We start from the raw sequence: 21,943 nt of genomic DNA, 5'->3' as shown, positions 1-21,943 counted from the left end.
TCTCTGCCAAAATAGGTATTTGCCCATCTTCTTAGAAACTACACACACTATGTCGATGAAACTTGACCACAACCTTCATCACCTGTAATGTACCAAAGTTTGTTCACGGCATTAAAGAAAATCGAGGTCTAGGGAGATCTACGAGTCTACGGGGGATTTGAGCCTCCCAAGATAGGTATTTGCTTTCTTCTCTGAAACAGCACACACAATTTCAATGAAACTTGACCACAACCGTAATCACCTGTGATGCACCAAAGTTTGTTCACAGCATTAAAAATATCAAGGTTTAAGGGGGTGTTGGGGTAGGGGGTTGCCCCCCAAAATATGTATTTTTTTGTTTGTTTAAAGTCATGATTACGTTGGTATAATTGCACATGTTTCCCTGTCTCATATCAACCATTGAAATTGGTTTAAAATACTGTGCTACTGTTTAAAATACCTCTAGTCAGTGTAGTATACTGTTTATTCTACCAGGTGAGCACCCAGGGCTATTGCCCCTATTTTTTATATTGGAGTGGTACACAAAACTGGGTGCAAGGTTGGTTGAAGACTTAAAACACTACCTGTCTACCTCCAGGGCAATGTTCCATTTTGGCTCCCGATTACGTGATGGTTGAGTCTCTGGACATGCGCCACATGGTCCACTGGAACTCCGTTCCTGGAGCAGCAAATTATACGCTGCAACACCAAATGTAAGCCGATAGGACCAACCACCTTTTGCAAATGTCTTCATTATTGTATAGTATGCAATAAGTTCCTCTGTCACCTCCCAAATAATGCAAAACGTTATATTTACTGATGAAATGACCCAAAACTAACAGACCACTTCTGCTCCCTTTGAGTTCCAAATTAACTTTGTTGTCAATTTCCAGTGTGTCCATCCATTTGGTGTCATTGATTCTTGCCTTGGATTTATACAAGTTTCACATTCCAGATGATTTGAGTTCTCTTGTTTTGTTTTCCTCATCCCTTCTATCTGCAGTAGCTATTTTCGTCGAAATAATCCAAAAATATGGGCCAATGTGAGATGTCCTGTGGCCCACACTCTACAGTGCAATGTCACAAGGGAGATGACTTTTGGGAAGCATTATTTCAGAGTGCGAGCGACACGAAATGGCCACGTCTCAAACTGGACAGAGAGTTCCCCTTTTGAGCCAACGAAGAGCAGTGAGTGGGCATTTTTTTAACTTGAACTCCTGTAGACATTCACAGGTTGGGAATGTTTTACTTTGGAGTAGTTAATACGTACCTTTACAAACTTTTACTCGCGACATCATTTGCATTTTTGTTTACTCAATGTTTCTCGAGCTTTCTGATATTTCAGCACTTCATCCGTGCACCTGTCCTCATGTGTGTGGAGTGGTGCGTCAGCCAAACAAAAGGTTCATCTTGTCGGCCCACGGCGGCACTAGCATGGATGATCCATGGAGAATTCTGCAGTAGCAGTTCTGTGCGGCTGCTCGGCCATGGAGACCCATTTCATGAAGCTCCCGACGAACAGTTGTTGTGCTGACATTACTTCCAGAGGCAGAGGCCTTTGGAAGGCCAATTTGAAGGCAGGACGGCAGACAGAATCACGTGGATGGTAGATGTCCAGAATGATAGCCCTGACCTCTTTTTCAGGTTGAGAGTGTTCACCAATTGTTGACGTAGACGTATGGCAAGGTGGAATTCAAACGGATGATAGGAGGAGGGCAGAACTGGAGAACAGATTTGTTTTGAGGTGGGAAGAGCTCCGAAGAAGGCCGACTGGTCTACAGCTGAGAGGGTTGGTTTTGGTACCATTCTGAAAAGCAGAGTGATGTTGGCGATTTTTGCATTATACAGGCAACATAATGTCTCCCATTATTTGTCGGTAACAAGGAAAGGTGAATTCAAACAGGAGAAAAACCTCAATCAAAATGGATCATGAACCTAGGGAAAGATCTTTCTGATTGTGTGAGTCGTCGCTTTCAACGAATCTCTTCCCTTCGTTGGCGTGCTCATTAAGCATTGTGCGTTGTCCAATGCAGATCCCACAGCGTCTACCACAGACATCGCAGGTATATACTGGCCATTGCGGAGATGGACGTTGGAAGGTTTTCCTTTCTTGCCTCCGCTGTCTCTCGATAGCAAGTCTCCCACATTCAAGGTGCCTTTGCGGAAAATGTTAGGCCAAGCTGACCTGTTTGTGGCCTGATGTTCCCAGGTGACAACTGAAATGGCACAAGACATGAGTGTAGACTTAAGGACGTCCTTGTACTGCTTTCTTGGTCCACCATGTGACCATTTACCAAATTTAAGTTGTCCATAGAAAAGCACTCTTGGGATTCTACGGTCTTCCATGCATGTGAGGTGTCCTGCCCAGTGGCAAAGCTGGCCTTGCATAAGCAAATACTCCGTTCCTTGGATACGACAGTGGTCTAGGATTGAGGTGTTACGTATTCTGTCACGCCAGGTGATTCCAAGAATCTTACGAAGGCAGCGCATATGGAATTGTTCAAAGCGTTTGCGTAGTGGCCTAGCCTGGACCATGAAAAACAGCCCCAGTCCATTATTCCCTCTCCACCAAACTTTACAGTTGGCACTACACATTCGGGCAGGTAGCGTTCTCCTGGCATCCGCCAAACCCAGATTCGTCTGTCGGACTGCCAGATGGTGAAACGTGATTAATCACTCCAGAGAACGCATTTCCACTGCTCCAGAGTCCAAAGGCGGCGAGCTTTACACCACTCCCAGCCGATGCTTGTCATTGCGCATGGTGATCTTAGGCTTGTTGTGCGGCTGCTCGGCCATGGAAACCCATTTCATGAAGCTCCCGACGAACAGTTGTTGTGCTGACGTTACTTCCAGAGGCAGTTTGGAACTCGGTAGTGAGTGTTGCAACTGAGGACAGACAATTTTTACACGCTATGCGCTTCAGCACTCGGCGTTCCCATTCTGTAAGCTTGTGTGGCCTACCACTTCACGGCGTAGCTGTTGTTGCTCCTAGACATTTCGACTTCACAATAACAGCACTTACAGTTGACCGGCGCACCTCTAACAGGGCAGAAATTTGACGAACTGACTTGTTGGAAACGTGCATCCTATGACGGTGCCACATTGAGTCACTGAGCTCTTCAGCACGGCCCATTCTACTGCCAATGTTTGTCTATGGAGATTGCATGGCTGTGTGGTTTTTTTTTTTTTTTTTTTTTTTTTTTTTTTTTGTATACAATATCGAGGCTCGTGAAAGAGCGAACATTAATCACACAGAAAGACAAACCGACACATAAAACATATAACATAGGGAGCGGTAGACAAGATGGGGAGAGAGGGGGAAGGACACAAACACAACATTTGAGAGCAGGGACCGAGAGACATGGAGACATCGAGAGATCTGAGAGAGGGCGAGGGCTTTGGGGGGGGGGGGGGGGGGGCGTGGGAAGGGGGCAGTGGGAGAGGTATAAAACATATGGACACTGCCAGGACTTCCAGGAAAGAAGTTGGAATTTCAAACAAGGTGGATCTGGGGTGAATTAGCGGGGGTAGAAAAGATCAAGGTTTTGGATGGGGGAAGATAAGAGATGGTGGTGAACAGCTGTTTTAAAGACCTGGAGGGAGGAGTGGGATTGAAGGGAGTGAGGGAGTTTGTTCCAGAGGCGGGAGAAAAGAGGAATGAAAGAGTGAAGGTGAGCGGAGAGCCGAGATTTCGGCAGTTTAACCATCAGAGGGTTGCTGGCAGATCTTGTGCGACCTGTAGGAATATTTGGGGGACAGAGCACAGAGAGAGCTGGGGGTGCAAGGCCGGAGAGGAGTCGGTAGAAGACAGAAAGACCACCTACCTGCCTGCGGTGAGTGAGTGAAAGGCCCTCAGAGATAGCTTCATCGCGGGAGATTCCAATAATTCTGAAAGCTTTGGTTTCAACAGCGTGAAGCCGAGCTAGGTGTGAGGCAGGAGCACCGGCCCATAGGGGAGAACAGTATTCCATTGAGCTGCGGATGAAAGCCTTGTATGTGGTGAGGAGCTCAGGTGTGCCGAGGAAGGACTTCGCACGACGGAGGATGCCCAGTCGGCGACTGGCTTTGGAGGCCAGCTTGGAAATGTGGTTTTCCCAAGAAAGATCATGGCAGATAGTGAGACCCAAAATCTTGAGCGACAGAACTTCTTGGAGAGGATTGTTGAGAAAGTAGATGGGAGGGTTGTCCAGTCGATCTTTTCGGAGAGACATAGTAAGAGTGTGAGATTTGTCAGGATTGAAAGACATGTTCCACTTGTTTGACCAGTCTGTGATTTTGTCCAGGTCTTCAGAGAGTGAGGAGGCAGCAGACTGCCGATCTGAGGGAAGAGGAATGGAGCGGCAGAGAGTGGAGTCATCAGCAAAGAGATAGAGAGGATTTTCGAGAGAGTCAGAGAGATCATTGATGAAGACCAGAAAAAGCACGGGGCCCAGAACACTGCCTTGGGGAACTCCAGCCTGAACAGGAAGAGGAGATGAGAGAAACCCATTCAGGGCCACACGTTGACGACGACTAGAGAGGAAGTCCGCCAGCCATGCGTGGAGATTTCCATGGATACCAAAGGAGGAGAGTTTGGTGAGCAGAGCGGGGTGCCAGACCGTGTCGAAGGCACGTGATATGTCGAGGGAGACAGCTCTAATTTCCTGTTTGGCATTGAGGACCTCCATCCATTGTTGAGACAGCAGAAGCAGCATGTCCAGAGTAGAGTGACCTGGTCTGAAACCAAATTGATGATCAGAGATCAAGCCATTGGAGAAGAGGAAAGATTTCATATCAGAAGCAATGATGGATTCCATGACTTTGCTGATAATTGGGAGAAGGCTGATTGGTCTGTAGTTGCTAGGATCTGTTTTTGCACCTTTTTTGTGCAAAGCGGTGATGTTGGCTGATTTCCAAGCAGATGGCAGTTGACCTTGAGCAAAAGAGAGGGTGAAGAGAACAGAGAGAGGGTGAGATAGAGCAGCAGAGCAGGATTTTAGGACCCGTGGGCTGATGCCGTCGGGTCCAGTTGCAGAATCAGAGTCGAGGGTTGACAGAAACTTTTCCACCTTGTCAGGAGGAAAGGACACGGAGTCCAGGAGCAGCAGGGTACGACTGGGTATGGTGGGTACAGAGAGGGATGGGTTTGGGACACAAGATTTAGAGGCAAACACAGAGTTGAGGCATTCAGCTTTTTCACGTGCGGAGTCAGCTGTGTAGCCGTTTGAGGTAAGGGAGGGGATGGAGGGGGAACAAACACCAGAAACGGATTCGACCAGACGCCACCAGGATTTGGAAGAGGGAGACAGATAAGAGAGTTCGGTCTTGAGAACGGAGAGATATTGTTTCCTGGCTCTCCTGAGGGTGGACACACACTTGTTTCGGGCTTTGTGAAAGGAAATGAGATTTCCTTCCGTTGGATTTGCTTTCCAGGAGACGAAGGCAAGTTGTTTCTGGGCAACAGCCTCACCACAAGATTCCGTGTACCATGGACGGGAGGAAGGGTATGACAACTGAAGACGAGATGGGATAAATCTGTGCATGAGAGAGAGCAATTTACTTTGGAAGAATTCCCAGGATGAGTTGATGTCAGAGGTGGTAGAGATGGGAGACCAGTCCAGATGATTGATGGCTGCTTGAAGACCGTGCCAGTTGGCCTGAGTGAAATGCCAGACTCGTCGACGCTGAGCAGGCTCCCTGAGGATGGTCAGAGAGATGTCCACTTTAACAAGGACATGATCAGATGTTCCGATCGGAGCAGAAGAAGAGCAGCAGACATTTTCAGGGAAGTTAGTCATAACCAAGTCCAGAAGAGAAGATGTTCCGTTGACTGAGATCCGGGTCGGGAAATTGACAGATTGTGTCAGTCCCAGTGAGTCGCAGAAGTCCTTTGCTGAGGAGCCATGGCTGGTGAGAGAGGTACCCACACCCAGCCAACTGGCATGATGACAGTTGAAATCACCACATATGAGGAAGAGAGAGTTGGGATGAGTAGATAGAAGTTGGTCCATATCATCAGACAGCGAGATGTAGATGGAGTCATCACTGTTTGGTGGACGGTACAACACACATATGAACAAGAGGTGGGAGCGAAGGGGAAGCCGTAGCCAGAGGTATTCCTGGGGGTGAGGTGGAGAGAGTGCAGTGCAGGGCGAGTGAGGAAGAGAGTTTTTGATAAAGATAGCAACCCCGCCTCCAGGACGAGGCTCAGGTCTATCATACCGGAGGAGGGAGTAGCCCGGGAGAGATACTATGGAATCAGAGACATCATAAAGGAGGAAAGTTTCTGTTAAGCAGATCACGTCTGGTTTGACAGAAGCAACCTGTATGGAGAGATCGGTTAAGTTTGAACGAAGGCCCCGGATGTTTGAGGTCCATACCGTTAATGAAGAGGAAGGGGGAGCATCAGATACAGAACAGGGGGGAGGAGGGGTAGGGTAAGATGTGGAAGAGGTGGAAGAGGTAGGGAGAGCTGTTGAAGGTGTGTCAGAGATTTCAGAATAGCTCGGAGAAAGGGAAGGATGGGGCGGACAAAAGGTTTGATGGTGATTGGGTGAGCCACAATGAGGTGTTATTTGAGGAGGGGGAAGAGCGAGGCAGAAGGTTGGGGGAGATGGAGGTGAGAGTTTGAAGGGGGAAGAAGCGGGGAGGACGCTTTGAGGAGGGGGAGTGAGCGGGGGGAAATTGAGAAGCAATGAGGGTGGGGAGATTTGAAGGGGAGGGGTGAGGGGGAAGTTTGGGAGGGAAGGGACAAGGGGAGGGATTTGAAAGGGATGGGATATGGGGGAGATTTGGAGGGGAGGGGTGAGGCAGGAGTCTAGGAGGGGAGGGGCGAGGGGGCGTCTTGGCGGGGAGGGGTGAGGGGGTAGTTTAGGAGGGAGGGGGCAAGGGGGGAGATTTGAAAGGGATGGGTGATGGGGAAGATTTGGAGGGGAGGGGTGATGGGGAAGATTTGGAGGGGAGGGGTTATGGGGAAGATTTGGAGGGGAGGGGTGAGATTGGATTTTTGAAAGTGTACGATTTATGGGAAACGAACATTTATTGCAAAATGAGTTTCTTGTGACCTTCGAGTTAAAAATACGTTTAAGGACGCTGGATGGAGGATGGAGTGCAGGAGAGTTTAGGGAATGTAGAACAAAGGCACTATAGGAGATGGATATTTTTTTGGGGATGAATTGATTTGGTGAGCAAGTCGAAAGCAGCCTTTTAAAGAAGAAGAAGAAAAAGGTGTTATAAAATATGACGGAATACATAACTTGAGGGGAAAGTGTAAACATTGAAGGTTAATGAGTGAAAACTATCTGGGGAAATGGGGGAGAAACACGTGGTCGAAGAACGAACAAACGAATAAGAATGAATAAACGAATGAGAACAGAGAAGGAAATGTTTTTTTTTTTTTTTTTTGAGTTGAGATTTACACAAGGAAGTAGGCTATGGGTGAAAAGACTGGGAATACAGAGAACGAAAGTTATTGGATCACAAACGACGGACCACTGAGAGAAAAACAAAGCCTCAAGGTTGTACAGTGCACACTGTACAAGGCCTTGCTCGCGACACGGCAAACAGACGATCAATTTATGAAAGATAAACACCGAGAAACAACCAAAGTTGCACACAATAACTTCACACACCGAAAGATAAATACAGTTTCGACAAAATACAATTGTGAACAGACTTAACTTCGAAAAACGTGGAGACCGTGTGGAGCTTCGAAAATCCCTGCCGCCGTCTCCAAGATCTCGCGAGATGCTTGATTATATATATACCTGTCAGCAATGGGTGTGGCTGAAACAGCCCAATCCACTAATTAGAAGTGGTGTCCGCATACTTTTGGTCATGTAGTGTACCAGGTCGACGAGTCTCACTGAGTGCTGCAATGTCTATCTCACATCTTGCCAATTCGCAGCCAATAATGGCTGTTAGATGTTTGAGGCAGCTGCCATTGTCTTGCAGAAGAAGAACCACCTTTAGAGGCCATTTTTCCCCGCAGAGCAGGGGTTGGCCTTTTTCGGGCACCGTGGTCCCCCCCCCTTTTTTTTTTTTTTTGTCGTCTTGCCGTTGTTTTCTGTTGTCTTGCAGCATGCGCACATTCCAGGCACCAGAATTTAGCTTCTTGGCGTTACATTTGTTAGACTTCTTGTTAATTTTTATTTATTTATTATTTCTCGACCGCAGAAATGGATGACCAACCTGGCATGGTAGGCAGGTAAGCCGAAGTGGAACTGTTACGTGGTCCTCCCGGTGACTACCTGGTCTCGGTGACCCCCGGACCGTGAGAGGAACCCCACCAGAAAGATATATGATTTATACGCTTTCGTAACGCAATCAATATGAATTCCCATCAATAAGAAACCCCACACCAAGGATCCGGATTCATCAATAATATATTCCCAATCAATCAACAACAATCAACAATCAATCAACAATATGACTAAGATGGCCATCTCATATATTTCCCCCCTTTCCCCACCCACGACACCCTCAATAGTCACTGTCCCTCACAATGTCTCTGGGCCCCTCCAGACCAAGGTGAAGGTCGACTTCTCCGCGCACGGGCGGTTGAACGGACCCCTGGTTGACGTGCTCCAAACGTGCACGTCACGTACCGGGAACAGCTGCTGCAGCGCACACCTCCTCGGCAAGCCACCGAGGTCGGAGCCCGTGATCGCGGCCTCTGGGCTGTGAACGGCTCGCAAAGCGCGCGAGGCCCAAGGTGCGACCCATACACGCCCTCGGAGGCGTCGAGGCGAACAGTGCCGGACGCTTGGTTCCTTCCAGGAACCCACGGCAACCTGACACGTAACAGGCAATCACCCCGCGCAGGTAACTCCTCTCGCCAGACGGGCTTTTCAAACGCAGCGTTCCAAAGCAGATAAAGATCGACTCGGCTCGCGTCGGAGCTGGTCGAGGATCAAGATGGCTGCTTCTCTCTCGACCTTGTCTTTTTCTTCTTCCGGTTCACCATCCCGTTTCTGGTCTCCTGTTATCAGGAGCGCTTCTAACCATTTAACCACAACAACCTTTAATAGAATAAACATTAATAAGAAATGACCTGAATAGTAATTCACATAAATCCGGAATCCGTAACAGGAACAAGCTTTCTTTGGGGGACTTTTTATATCCCCTTCTCCTTGTGGAGAGAGCAGTGCTACCCCTGAAGAGGGCCGCTCTGATGCCCAAGCAGGATACGAATGTCACTGTTGCTCCTGGTCAGTGAAGAAATGACCATCACACTCGGACCACCATACAGGTGGACTCGTGAGTAGGGACTCCCAACAGCATCCTCTGCCAATCCCCGATGTCACTCCTCCCTCGCTGCAGGACTCAGGTAAAAATGGGTGGTGAGCAGGTGAGCAAGTGATCTGGTGCCAATGAAGGGAAAACCCTGCACAGAGAAGCAATTAAAGTGATAGGAGGTGTGTGCTATCCCTCTTCCACTCGCTATTTCCATGAGCATCGTTGGCTGCAGGTGCAGTAAATGCAACGTGAAGTCTGATGCACATAGATGCAGCAGACTGGTCACTGGTCAGGTTGTCGGTGTGATGATGGCTGCCATTTTTTTTTTTTTTTTTTTTTTTTTTTTTTTTTGTATACAAGGTCGAGGCTCGTGAAAGAGCGAACATTAATCACACAGAAAGACAAACCGACACAAAAAACATATAACATAGGGAGCGGTAGACAAGATGGGGAGAGAGGGGGAAGGACACAAACACAACATTTGAGAGCAGGGACCGAGAGACATGGAGACATCGAGAGATCTGAGAGAGGGCGAGGGCTTTGGGGGGGGGGGGGGCGTGGGAAGGGGGCGGTGGGAGAGGTATAAAACATATGGACACTGCCAGGACTTCCAGGAAAGAAGTTGGAATTTCAAACAAGGTGGATCTGGGGTGAATTAGCGGGGGTAGAAAAGATCAAGGTTTTGGATGGGGGAAGATAAGAGATGGTGGTGAACAGCTGTTTTAAAGACCTGGAGGGAGGAGTGGGATTGAAGGGAGTGAGGGAGTTTGTTCCAGAGGCGGGAGAAAAGAGGAATGAAAGAGTGAAGGTGAGCAGAGAGCCGAGATTTCGGCAGTTTAACCATCAGAGGGTTGCTGGCAGATCTTGTGCGACCTGTAGGAATATTTGGGGGACAGAGCACAGAGAGAGCTGGGGGTGCAAGGCCGGAGAGGAGTCGGTAGAAGACAGAAAGACCACCTACCTGCCTGCGGTGAGTGAGTGAAAGGCCCTCAGAGATAGCTTCATCGCGGGAGATTCCAATAATTCTGAAAGCTTTGGTTTCAACAGCGTGAAGCCGAGCTAGGTGTGAGGCAGGAGCACCGGCCCATAGGGGAGAACAGTATTCCATTGAGCTGCGGATGAAAGCCTTGTATGTGGTGAGGAGCTCAGGTGTGCCGAGGAAGGACTTCGCACGACGGAGGATGCCCAGTCGGCGACTGGCTTTGGAGGCCAGCTTGGAAATGTGGTTTTCCCAAGAAAGATCATGGCAGATAGTGAGACCCAAAATCTTGAGCGACAGAACTTCTTGGAGAGGATTGTTGAGAAAGTAGATGGGAGGGTTGTCCAGTCGATCTTTTCGGAGAGACATAGTAAGAGTGTGAGATTTGTCAGGATTGAAAGACATGTTCCACTTGTTTGACCAGTCTGTGATTTTGTCCAGGTCTTCAGAGAGTGAGGAGGCAGCAGACTGCCGATCTGAGGGAAGAGGAATGGAGCGGCAGAGAGTGGAGTCATCAGCAAAGAGATAGAGAGGATTTTCGAGAGAGTCAGAGAGATCATTGATGAAGACCAGAAAAAGCACGGGGCCCAGAACACTGCCTTGGGGAACTCCAGCCTGAACAGGAAGAGGAGATGAGAGAAACCCATTCAGGGCCACACGTTGACGACGACTAGAGAGGAAGTCCACCAGCCATGCGTGGAGATTTCCATGGATACCAAAGGAGGAGAGTTTGGTGAGCAGAGCGGGGTGCCAGACCGTGTCGAAGGCACGTGATATGTCGAGGGAGACAGCTCTAATTTCCTGTTTGGCCAAACAAAACCAAATTTGGCCAAACAAACATCATTGATGTCCAAAGTGGACTCAGCTGTCTACAGATCCTACGCAGAGATGCCTGAATTGGTGCCACCACAGACTTTCATGGGCATGTTTATCCATGATGTAGCGCTGCCCAAGCTGACCTGCATGTGAGGTTTGATATCTGAGTGTCCTTCTCATAGCCTTAGCCTAACGAGGATTCCCCCCACAAGGCAGTGGGGATCCGTTACCCTGGACAAGGGGCCCAAACCAGGTACTGACTCTGTGACCAGTTGACCGACTCCTCTCTGGCCTTGCCCCCCCAGCTCTCTCTGGGCTCTGTCCCGCAAATATTCCTACAGGTCGCACAAGATCTGCCTGCAACCTACTTATGGTTAAACTGCCAAAATCAAGACTTTGTGCTCACCTTCACACTTCTTTTCTCCCACCTCTGGAACAAACTCCCTCACTCTCTTCAATCCCACTCCACCCTCCAGGTCTTTAAAACAGCTGTTCACCCCTATCTCTTATCTTCCCCCATCCAAAACCTTGATCTTTTCTACCGTTAATTCACCCCAGACCCACTTTTTTGAAATTCCGACTTCTTTCCTGGAAGCCCTAGCATTGTCCATGTGTTTTCCTGGAAGCCCCCCCCCCCTTCCCATGCCTCCTCCCCCCAAGCCCTCTCCCTTCCACACATCTCCATGCTCTCAAATGTTGTGTTTGTGTGCTTCCCCTTCTCTCCCCATCTTGTCTTCCGCTCCCTCTTTTTATATATTTTGTTTGTCTGGTTGATTTGTTTGTGAAGTAAATGTTAGCTCTTTCACGAGCCTCGATTCAGTATACAAAAAACAAAAACAAAAAAAAACCGTCAGCCGGAGCCAGCTGAGCCCTGGACTTGCATAGGGCAGTGACGTCACTCCCTGAGGTAGCTGAAAAACAGCTACCCTGCTACCCGTATCATAGGGCATTACCATCGACCTCCACTTAAAGAGAGACGGCATTGTCATACTTGCCCCAAATTTTAAAATATTTTTTACCTCACATTATTAATCCCTCCCATCTCAGGCTTCATTCATTAAAATATCCTTTAAGCATTGACCTTCTAGAGTTTGTCATTACACAGACATAAAACCGTTTTTAAATGTCATTAAAAAGCCAAAACCAACTGTGCCTTAACCAATGCCAGATTCTTATGTCTGACCTTTTCCACAGCAAAACTGTCGGCCCCAAGAGTGCGGATGGAGATGAAGGGAGCAGTATTGCTCGTGTGGCTGGATGGAGAGGCCCAGTGGCTGCGAAAAGAACTCGTGACCAAAACTACATACTTCCTCTACTATTGCACGGTACCACAGTGCTCGCTGCATTCGCGAATACCAAACTGTTACGTAAATTGAAAATTGTTTGAACTGGCAAGTTGTTCACCGCAGTGTGCCCGCACGGGATTCGAAGCGTAGTAGGGGTGGAGGGGCAAAAATGCAAATGGCATCTTCTGTCATTGAGCCGGCAAGCTGGGAGCAACAATTTATTTTTAATACATAATCGAGGCTCATGGAAGAGCTAGTACACTTAACGGATCAGGACGTAACAGATAAAAACAGGAAGCAAAATTGGGGTGGACAAGATGGACACAGAAGGAATCTCCAAAGAGGGAAAACTGGGATTAGGAGGGATGGGGGGGGGAGGGAATGGTTAACAAGCATAGACAATAGCATGGTTTTAGATTGGGGATAATCTGAGATGGTGGCGAACAGATGTCTTGAAGACTTGGAGGGAAGGATGAGATTGAAGAGGATGTGGAAGTTGATTCCACAGATGGGAAAAAAAGAGGAACAAATGAGTGGAGGTGAGCAGTGATCCTGGATTTAGGAAGTCACCAGAAGGGGGTTGATGGTGGACTTCATGCGCTGTACAGAAACCTGAGTGGATGGGGGGAAGAGCAGAGGAAAGAGCAGAGGGTGCAAGGCCAGAAAGGGGATGGAAGAACTAAACAGACAAACCACCGAGTGTTCTGCGATGGCGAAGAAATAGACCCATAGATCCAGCTTCAGCGCGGAGATTTCAATGTTCTTGAAGGACTTGGTTTCCATGGTGTGAAGCTGAGCAAGATGTGATGCAGGGGAGCCAGAAGGCCTTGTCGGTGGATAGGAGTTCAGGTGTGCCACAAAAGGACATTGCACGACAGAGGATGTCGAGTCGGTGGTTGGCTTTGGAGGCCAACTTTGAAATGTGGTTTGCCCAAGAAAGAGCATGTGACTGATATTGAGACCCAGAAGTTTGAATGACAACTTTCTCAAGAGGATTGTTAAGAAAATAGATAGGAGGGTTTATCAGATGGTCCTTTTGGAGAGTGAGAGTTAAGAGTGTAGGATTTGTCAGGATGAAAGACATATTTCAAGTATTTGACCAGTTTGTGATTTTGTCAAGGTCTGAAAAGAGGGAAGAGGCTGCAGCCTCGGGTGTAATATCGTTGTTGAAGGGATTAGGTTCTCGTGTGCCGTGAGTGGTACCATAGTTATTTACGGCAGTAATGTATGGTTATTACACGAAGCACCCCAACATGGTGTTTGTTTTGTTGTTGTTGTGTGTCACTTGTTTGGTTCATTGAGAGATCTCGCGAGATCTTGGAGACGGCGGCAGGGATTTTCGAAGCTCCACACGGTCTCCACGTTTTTCGAAATTAAGTCTGTTCACAATTGTATTTTGTCGAAACTGTATTTATCTTTCGGTGTGTGAAGTTATTGTGTACAACTTTGGTTGTTTCTCGGTGTTTATCTTTCATAAATTGATCGTCTGTTTGCCGTGTCGCGAGCAAGGCCTTTGCCGCGTCGCGAACGATTTGAAATCGAAGTTAAGTGATTGTTCCCATTTGTATTTTCGTTAAAACTGTATTTATTTATGGTGTTGTACGTATATTGTGTCCCGACGAAGATTTTTCGGTGCAAATCTTTCATACCTGTATTGAAAATCGTGTTAATTCGTGTCGTGTCTTGAGGCCTTGTACAGTGTGCACTGTACAACCTTGAGGCTTTGTTTTTCTCAGCGGTCCGTCGTTTGTGATCCAATAACTTTCGTTCTCTGTATTCCCAGTCTTTTCACCCATAGCCTACTTCCTTGTGTAAATCTCAACTCAAAAAAAAAAAAAAAAAAAAAAAAAAAAAAAAAAACCAAAAAACATTTCCTTCTCTGTTCTCATTCGTTCGTTCTTCGACCACGTGTTTCTCCCCCATTTCCCCAGATAGTTTTCACTCATTAACCTTCAATGTTTACACTTTCCCCTCAAGTTATGTATTCCGTCATATTTTATAACACCTTTTTCTTCTTCTTCTTTAAAAGGCTGCTTTCGACTTGCTCACCAAATCAATTCATCCCAAAAAAAATATCCATCTCCTATAGTGCCTTTTTTCTACATTCCCTAAACTCTCCTGCACTCCATCCTCCATCCAGCGTCCTTAAACGTATTTTTAACTCGAAGGTCACAAGAAACTCATTTTGCAATAAATGTTCGTTTCCCATAAATCGTACACTTTCAAAAATCCAATCTCACCCCTCCCCTCCAAATCTTCCCCATAACCCCTCCCCTCCAAATCTTCCCCATCACCCCTCCCCTCCAAATCTTCCCCATCACCCATCCCTTTCAAATCTCCCCCCTTGCCCCCTCCCTCCTAAACTACCCCCTCACCCCTCCCCGCCAAGACGCCCCCTCGCCCCTCCCCTCCTAGACTCCTGCCAAACCCCTCCCCTCCAAATCTCCCCCATATCCCATCCCTTTCAAATCCCTCCCCTTGTCCCTTCCCTCCCAAACTCCCCCTCACCCCTCCCCTTCAAATCTCCCCACCCTCATTGCTTCTCAATTTCCCCCCTCTCACTCCCCCTCCTCAAAGCGTCCTCCCCGCTTCTTCCCCCTTCAAACTCTCACCTCCATCTCCCCCAACCTTCTGCCTCGCTCTTCCCCCTCCTCAAATAACACCTCATTGTGGCTCACCCAATCACCATCAAACCTTTTGTCCGCCCCATCCTTCCCTTTCTCCGAGCTATTCTGAAATCTCTGACACACCTTCAACAGCTCTCCCTACCTCTTCCACCTCTTCCACATCTTACCCTACCCCTCCTCCCCCCTGTTCTGTATCTGATGCTCCCCCTTCCTCTTCATTAACGGTATGGACCTCAAACATCCGGGGCCTTCGTTCAAACTTAACTGATCTCTCCATACAGGTTGCTTCTGTCAAACCAGACGTGATCTGCTTAACAGAAACTTTCCTCCTTTATGATGTCTCTGATTCCATAGTATCTCTCCCGGGCTACTCCCTCCTCCGGTATGATAGACCTGAGCCTCGTCCTGGAGGCGGGGTTGCTATCTTTATCAAAAACTCTCTTCCTCACTCGCCCTGCACTGCACTCTCTCCACCTCACCCCCAGGAATACCTCTGGCTACGGCTTCCCCTTCGCTCCCACCTCTTGTTCATATGTGTGTTGTACCGTCCACCAAACAGTGATGACTCCATCTACATCTCGCTGTCTGATGATATGGACCAACTTCTATCTACTCATCCCAACTCTCTCTTCCTCATATGTGGTGATTTCAACTGTCATCATGCCAGTTGGCTGGGTGTGGGTACCTCTCTCACCAGCCATGGCTCCTCAGCAAAGGACTTCTGCGACTCACTGGGACTGACACAATCTGTCAATTTCCCGACCCGGATCTCAGTCAACGGAACATCTTCTCTTCTGGACTTGGTTATGACTAACTTCCCTGAAAATGTCTGCTGCTCTTCTTCTGCTCCGATCGGATCATCTGATCATGTCCTTGTTAAAGTGGACATCTCTCTGACCATCCTCAGGGAGCCTGCTCAGCGTCGACGAGTCTGGCATTTCACTCAGGCCAACTGGCACGGTCTTCAAGCAGCCATCAATCATCTGGACTGGTCTCCCATCTCTACCACCTCTGACATCAACTCATCCTGGGAATTCTTCCAAAGTAAATTGCTCTCTCTCATGCACAGATTTATCCCATCTCGTCTTCAGTTGTCATACCCTTCCTCCCGTCCATGGTACACGGAATCTTGTGGTGAGGCTGTTGCCCAGAAACAACTTGCCTTCGTCTCCTGGAAAGCAAATCCAACGGAAGGAAATCTCATTTCCTTTCACAAAGCCCGAAACAAGTGTGTGTCCACCCTCAGGAGAGCCAGGAAACAATATCTCTCCGTTCTCAAGACCGAACTCTCTTATCTGTCTCCCTCTTCCAAATCCTGGTGGCGTCTGGTCAAATCCGTTTCTGGTGTTTGTTCCCCCTCCATCCCCTCCCTTACCTCAAACGGCTACACAGCTGACTCCGCACGTGAAAAAGCTGAATGCCTCAACTCTGTGTTTGCCTCTAAATCTTGTGTCCCAAACCCATCCCTCTCGTACCCACCATACCCAGTCGTACCCTGCTGCTCCTGGACTCCGTGTCCTTTCCTCCTGACAAGGTGGAAAAGTTTCTGTCAACCCTCGACTCTGATTCTGCAACTGGACCCGACGGCATCAGCCCACGGGTCCTAAAATCCTGCTCTGCTGCTCTATCTCACCCTCTCTCTGTTCTCTTCACCCTCTCTTTTGCTCAAGGTCAACTGCCATCTGCTTGGAAATCAGCCAACATCACCGCTTTGCACAAAAAAGGTGCAAAAACAGATCCTAGCAACTACAGACCAATCAGCCTTCTCCCAATTATCAGCAAAGTCATGGAATCCATCATTGCTTCGGATATGAAATCTTTCCTCTTCTCCAATGGCTTGATCTCTGATCATCAATTTGGTTTCAGACCAGGTCACTCTACTCTGGACATGCTGCTTCTGCTGTCTCAACAATGGATGGAGGTCCTCAATGCCAAACAGGAAATTAGAGCTGTCTCCCTCGACATATCACGTGCCTTCGACACGGTCTGGCACCCCGCTCTGCTCACCAAACTCTCCTCCTTTGGTATCCATGGAAATCTCCACGCATGGCTGGCGGACTTCCTCTCTAGTCGTCGTCAACGTGTGGCCCTGAATGGGTTTCTCTCATCTCCTCTTCCTGTTCAGGCTGGAGTTCCCCAAGGCAGTGTTCTGGGCCCCGTGCTTTTTCTGGTCTTCATCAATGATCTCTCTGACTCTCTCGAAAATCCTCTCTATCTCTTTGCTGATGACTCCACTCTCTGCCGCTCCATTCCTCTTCCCTCAGATCGGCAGTCTGCTGCCTCCTCACTCTCTGAAGACCTGGACAAAATCACAGACTGGTCAAACAAGTGGAACATGTCTTTCAATCCTGACAAATCTCACACTCTTACTATGTCTCTCCGAAAAGATCGACTGGACAACCCTCCCATCTACTTTCTCAACAATCCTCTCCAAGAAGTTCTGTCGCTCAAGATTTTGGGTCTCACTATCTGCCATGATCTTTCTTGGGAAAACCACATTTCCAAGCTGGCCTCCAAAGCCAGTCGCCGACTGGGCATCCTCCGTCGTGCGAAGTCCTTCCTCGGCACACCTGAGCTCCTCACCACATACAAGGCTTTCATCCGCAGCTCAATGAAATACTGTTCTCCCCTATGGGCCGGTGCTCCTGCCTCACACCTAGCTCGGCTTCACGCTGTTGAAACCAAAGCTTTCAGAATTATTGGAATCTCCCGCGATGAAGCTATCTCTGAGGGCCTTTCACTCACTCACCGCAGGCAGGTAGGTGGTCTTTCTGTCTTCTACCGACTCCTCTCCGGCCTTGCACCCCCAGCTCTCTCTGTGCTCTGTCCCCCAAATATTCCTACAGGTCGCACAAGATCTGCCAGCAACCCTCTGATGGTTAAACTGCCGAAATCTCGGCTCTCTGCTCACCTTCACTCTTTCATTCCTCTCTTCTCCCGCCTCTGGAACAAACTCCCTCACTCCCTTCAATCCCACTCCTCCCTCCAGGTCTTTAAAACAGCTGTTCACCACCATCTCTTATCTTCCCCCATCCAAAACCTTGATCTTTTCTACCCCCGCTAATTCACCCCAGATCCACCTTGTTTGAAATTCCAACTTCTTTCCTGGAAGTCCTGGCAGTGTCCATATGTTTTATACCTCTCCCACCGCCCCCTTCCCACGCCCCCCCCCCCCCCAAAGCCCTCGCCCTCTCTCAGATCTCTCGATGTCTCCATGTCTCTCGGTCCCTGCTCTCAAATGTTGTGTTTGTGTCCTTCCCCCTCTCTCCCCATCTTGTCTACCACTCCCTATGTTATATGTTTTATGTGTCGGTTTGTCTTTCTGTGTGATTAATGTTCGCTCTTTCACGAGCCTCGATCTTGTATACAAAAAAAGAAAAAAAGAAAAAAAAAAGCCTCCCTGTCTGAAGGATGAGGAATGTCACGAGTCATCAGGAAATAGATAGAGTATTTTCCAGTGATTCAGAGAGATCATTGATGAAGATCAGGAATATGACTGGGCCTTGGGGCATTCCAGCCTTGAGAGGAAGAGGAGATAAAAGGATTCTGTTGAGAGCCACACGTTGGCTATGAGAGTAGAAGAAGTCAGTAAGCCATGTGTGGAGTTGGCCTTGGATGCCAGGAGCAGACGGTTTGGAGAGCAAGACGGCATGCCAGACTATCCAAAGCACGAGATATGTCCAGAAAGACGGCCCTGATCTCATGTGTGCCATTGAGGGCCTCCATCCATTTTTAGGTGAGTAGAAGTAACATGTCCAAGGTGGAGTGACCTGGTCTGAAACCAAATTGGTGGTCTGAAATAAGTCTGAGAAAAGCAAGATGATGGATCAACTGTGATGATGGATTCCATGGCCTTGCTGATTGGAAGTATGCTGATAGGTCAGGTCTGTAGTTGAGTGGATGCACATTCAAGTTAAATTCTCTAATGGCGGCGAGGCGCTCCATTTGAAACTGTTTCTTCGATATATGTAGCTTTTTGATGCCTATAGGGTCCGTAATAACAATATGTATTGGTGTAAGAGCCAGTGACCAATTGTCAATGAATGGGTAGAAAAGGTAGGCCGAGTGAGGGAAGGGATGCCATTGGGAGTGGATGAAGGAGTTGGGGTTTAGTGGAAGCATCTCAAGGTGTAAAGCAGGTACAGAGGGATAAAGAGTATAATTGGGAGTGGATGATCTTAAAACTTCAGCTTTTGAACAGACTAGATGGGCCATTGCAGAACGCTTTGAGGAGTAGGTTTTCAGGTATTAGCAGCAATGGGGCATCTAGTACAGTCCACCTAACTCTGGAGGAGATGAGCCACTCGTTCCAAATGTATTTGAGGTGAGCACCTGGAATTGAGCGGTTTAGCCAAAAATGATTTGTGACAACCAATGACGTGCTTCCTGCAGGTTTGCCCATCAGATTCTCAGATTAGACCCTCACTTGGCACCTTTGCTATGATTGGTATGCAATGACCGGTGGCGATGCGTTGGACTGAAATGGTTGTCTTTTCACAGTCGGGCAATAACTGTACGTCCAAGGAGACCGAGCAAGCGCATTGGACGTTGAGTGGAGTGCGCAGAGGGGTGACCTATTGCTTGGTCGCGTACACGACTGTGCTCCAGTTCGGGCTGTTTGGACGACCCAGCAAAATAGAGTGTTTGAGTCCACCACTCCATGGTAACCACTGATTTCTGCATGAAGCTTTGTGTAAACATTGAGGTACTATGATGTCATGTAATCTTCTTCCTCCCTGTGAATTGGTCAAAGTAATATCCAAACTGATTCTGAATGTTGGTTAACAAGAAACCTTGCTCTTGTAGAAGTCTTCAAGTGAAACTCGCATGTAAAGCGATTCAAGTTTTCATTAACGTTGATTTACAAAAAGAAAAGAACGTTTTTGTACCTTGATGTTGAACAGACCATGAAGAAGAGTTTAACTACACCAGAGTGTTCTTTGTCAGAGACTGAAGCGATGATTGGACCACTCAGAAGCCAAACAGACTTTGATATGTTGGTTGCGTCTCACCACCCGAGCCATGTAGCTGTCTGCCTAATGAAAAGGCCACAGACACACTGATTGTGGATGTTTCACGCTTATGTAATACTCTGTGTACAAAGTGGAGCCTCTCCTGTACGCGACATGCTCCATTGGTTTACAGATGGTGACCACTGTAGCTCTGACCGAACCTTGACTCCCATGTTGACACACAGATCCCAGTTAATCCCCCAGTGTTGTGAACGGTCGATGCTCGAGCTTCAAAAAGTTCTACTTGATGCCATAGCGCAGATGTGCCACACTAACTGATTATACAGTTCGACTGATTAGCTCAGTTGGGCGTGTGGCCCCGTTGGACAGAGTGGCCCCGTTGGACAGAGTGGCCCCGTTGGACAGAGTGGCCCCGTTGGACAGAGTGGCCCCGTTGGACAGAGTGGCCCCGTTGGACAGAGTGGCCCCGTTGGACCGCGTGGCCCCTTTGTACCGCATGGCTGCCTTTCCTGCTCTGCTGCCAGTCCGAGTCACTATGATCTGGTCATACTCACCATTGGTCTTCATTAATGTATCTCATAGTTCCTCCCCTTGTGGTGAAAGTAACACCTGCTGGTCGTCTTTCCTACTGTGGCAATTACTGTCCATCTATCCCACGTACACCTCATTTGTGATGTTGGTACAATGCTATTGGCAGGTTATGAAGGATATCCAACATCATCACATCTATTTGAAACAGTCATTCTTCTAGGTTTATTACAACTTTTAGCACCTTGGGTTTGAAGCTTATATAGATGTTCCGCTGAGTTACTTCGCTCATTACGTCACCTCACCGTAGGTGTATATGTTTGTTCATCCTCGAGTACTTCACATCCCACAGAATTGTAATCAGAGCATGGATTTCTTCTGCCGTGTTCCAGATGTGCAGATGGTGGCGGCGAGCGCAGGTACGGCAATGGCCATGCTGGTGGTGTGCGTCACGTTGGTGGTGTGGTTCACCGCAGTGTGCTTTTATCGAGAGTTCTGTCAGCCCCTGGTTCTGCCTCGTGTTCTCAGCCAGGTAAGAAATCATGAGCTTCTGCACCATTACAGCACCAAACCAACTACCTAGACGAGTGTTTTACAGCAGGTGATTGCTCAACTCATCGAAGAACAATGTAGCTGCAGTATTGTATTGAGGAAGAACTTTAAAAGAGACCCGCGAGTTCAAGAAAAGGCCCAACAAGCCCTCATGATGGCCTTTCTACCTGAAGGATGTTCAGATGGTATCTCGAGGAAGGACTCTTAATGCGATCATTCGCATGGACCGCTGAGTGCAGTCGAGTTCATTTGATGTCCCATTATTGTTGGTGAAGAAGGATCTTTTATAACGTTGTTTGAGTAGGATATTCCAACCTACCGAAACATGACCTCACTCGAATGTGACAACTCATTCAGAAGCATTCTGGGAGTGCTCCTGCGGAATGTCTTGGGTAATGCCGGCTTTTTCTACACCAATGTTGTTAGAAGATTCTGCAGGTAAAGCTTAAGGCAATCAGTCACCATGGCCTATCCAGAAATAAACTTCCTTGTACAAGTCTGGAATAGCAGTGGCAAAGATAAGAGGGAAAGAGGGGAGCAGATTAACGCCCCACTCCACTTTTCAGGTAATGCGTTTTCATTAAACGCTGATGAGGATGTTTACTCCTGTTCAAGATGAGGTGTAGCATTTATTTGTGGCCTTTGGTCAGAGCAAAAGGCTATTTGCACTTCATTATTTTGCTTTGATGAAGGGTTAGGGTTCAAAACATCAGCCACACTTCCGTTTCCCAGGGCAGTGAACCCAGTTAGTTAAAAACAAATCAACTGTTTATGTGCTCTGCCAAATAAGACCACCTCCATCCTTCAGGCTCGTAGTGTGTTGCTCCAGTAATGCTACTTCCAGCATTTTTTAGGTAATTTTCTGTTGTCGCTTTGGGATCAGGAAAGAAGAATGGCTCGAGGATATGGACCGACCATCACAAGAGTGAACCATCCGAGTTACTCATGATTTCTTATTTCATGGCAATTGTCCTGCCCGCAAATCGT

The 21,943-nt window shown here is 48.0% G+C and overlaps 1 protein-coding gene across 3 annotated transcripts in view; it reads left to right on the top strand.

The window, feature by feature from the left end:
• Positions 1 to 21,943, top strand: part of LOC137415439 (interleukin-20 receptor subunit alpha-like) — an 82,089-nt gene that overhangs the window by 55,961 nt on the left and 4,185 nt on the right. For all 3 annotated transcript variants that reach the window (XM_068101018.2, XM_068101019.2, XM_078784997.1), the window contains exons 2-6: positions 578 to 692; positions 983 to 1,167; positions 12,185 to 12,315; positions 19,404 to 19,566; positions 20,797 to 20,936. In XM_068101018.2, the coding sequence (XP_067957119.1) occupies positions 578 to 692; positions 983 to 1,167; positions 12,185 to 12,315; positions 19,404 to 19,566; positions 20,797 to 20,936 (734 nt within the window). The remainder of the gene's footprint in view (positions 1 to 577; positions 693 to 982; positions 1,168 to 12,184; positions 12,316 to 19,403; positions 19,567 to 20,796; positions 20,937 to 21,943) is intronic.

Source organism: Myxine glutinosa, chromosome 9, assembly GCF_964187855.1.
Source record: "Myxine glutinosa chromosome 9, kmMyxGlut1.1, whole genome shotgun sequence".
NCBI lineage: Eukaryota > Metazoa > Chordata > Myxini > Myxiniformes > Myxinidae > Myxine > Myxine glutinosa.
The sequence above is the reverse complement of the archived record's forward strand: the minus strand, read 5'-3'. Positions and strand labels throughout refer to the sequence as shown.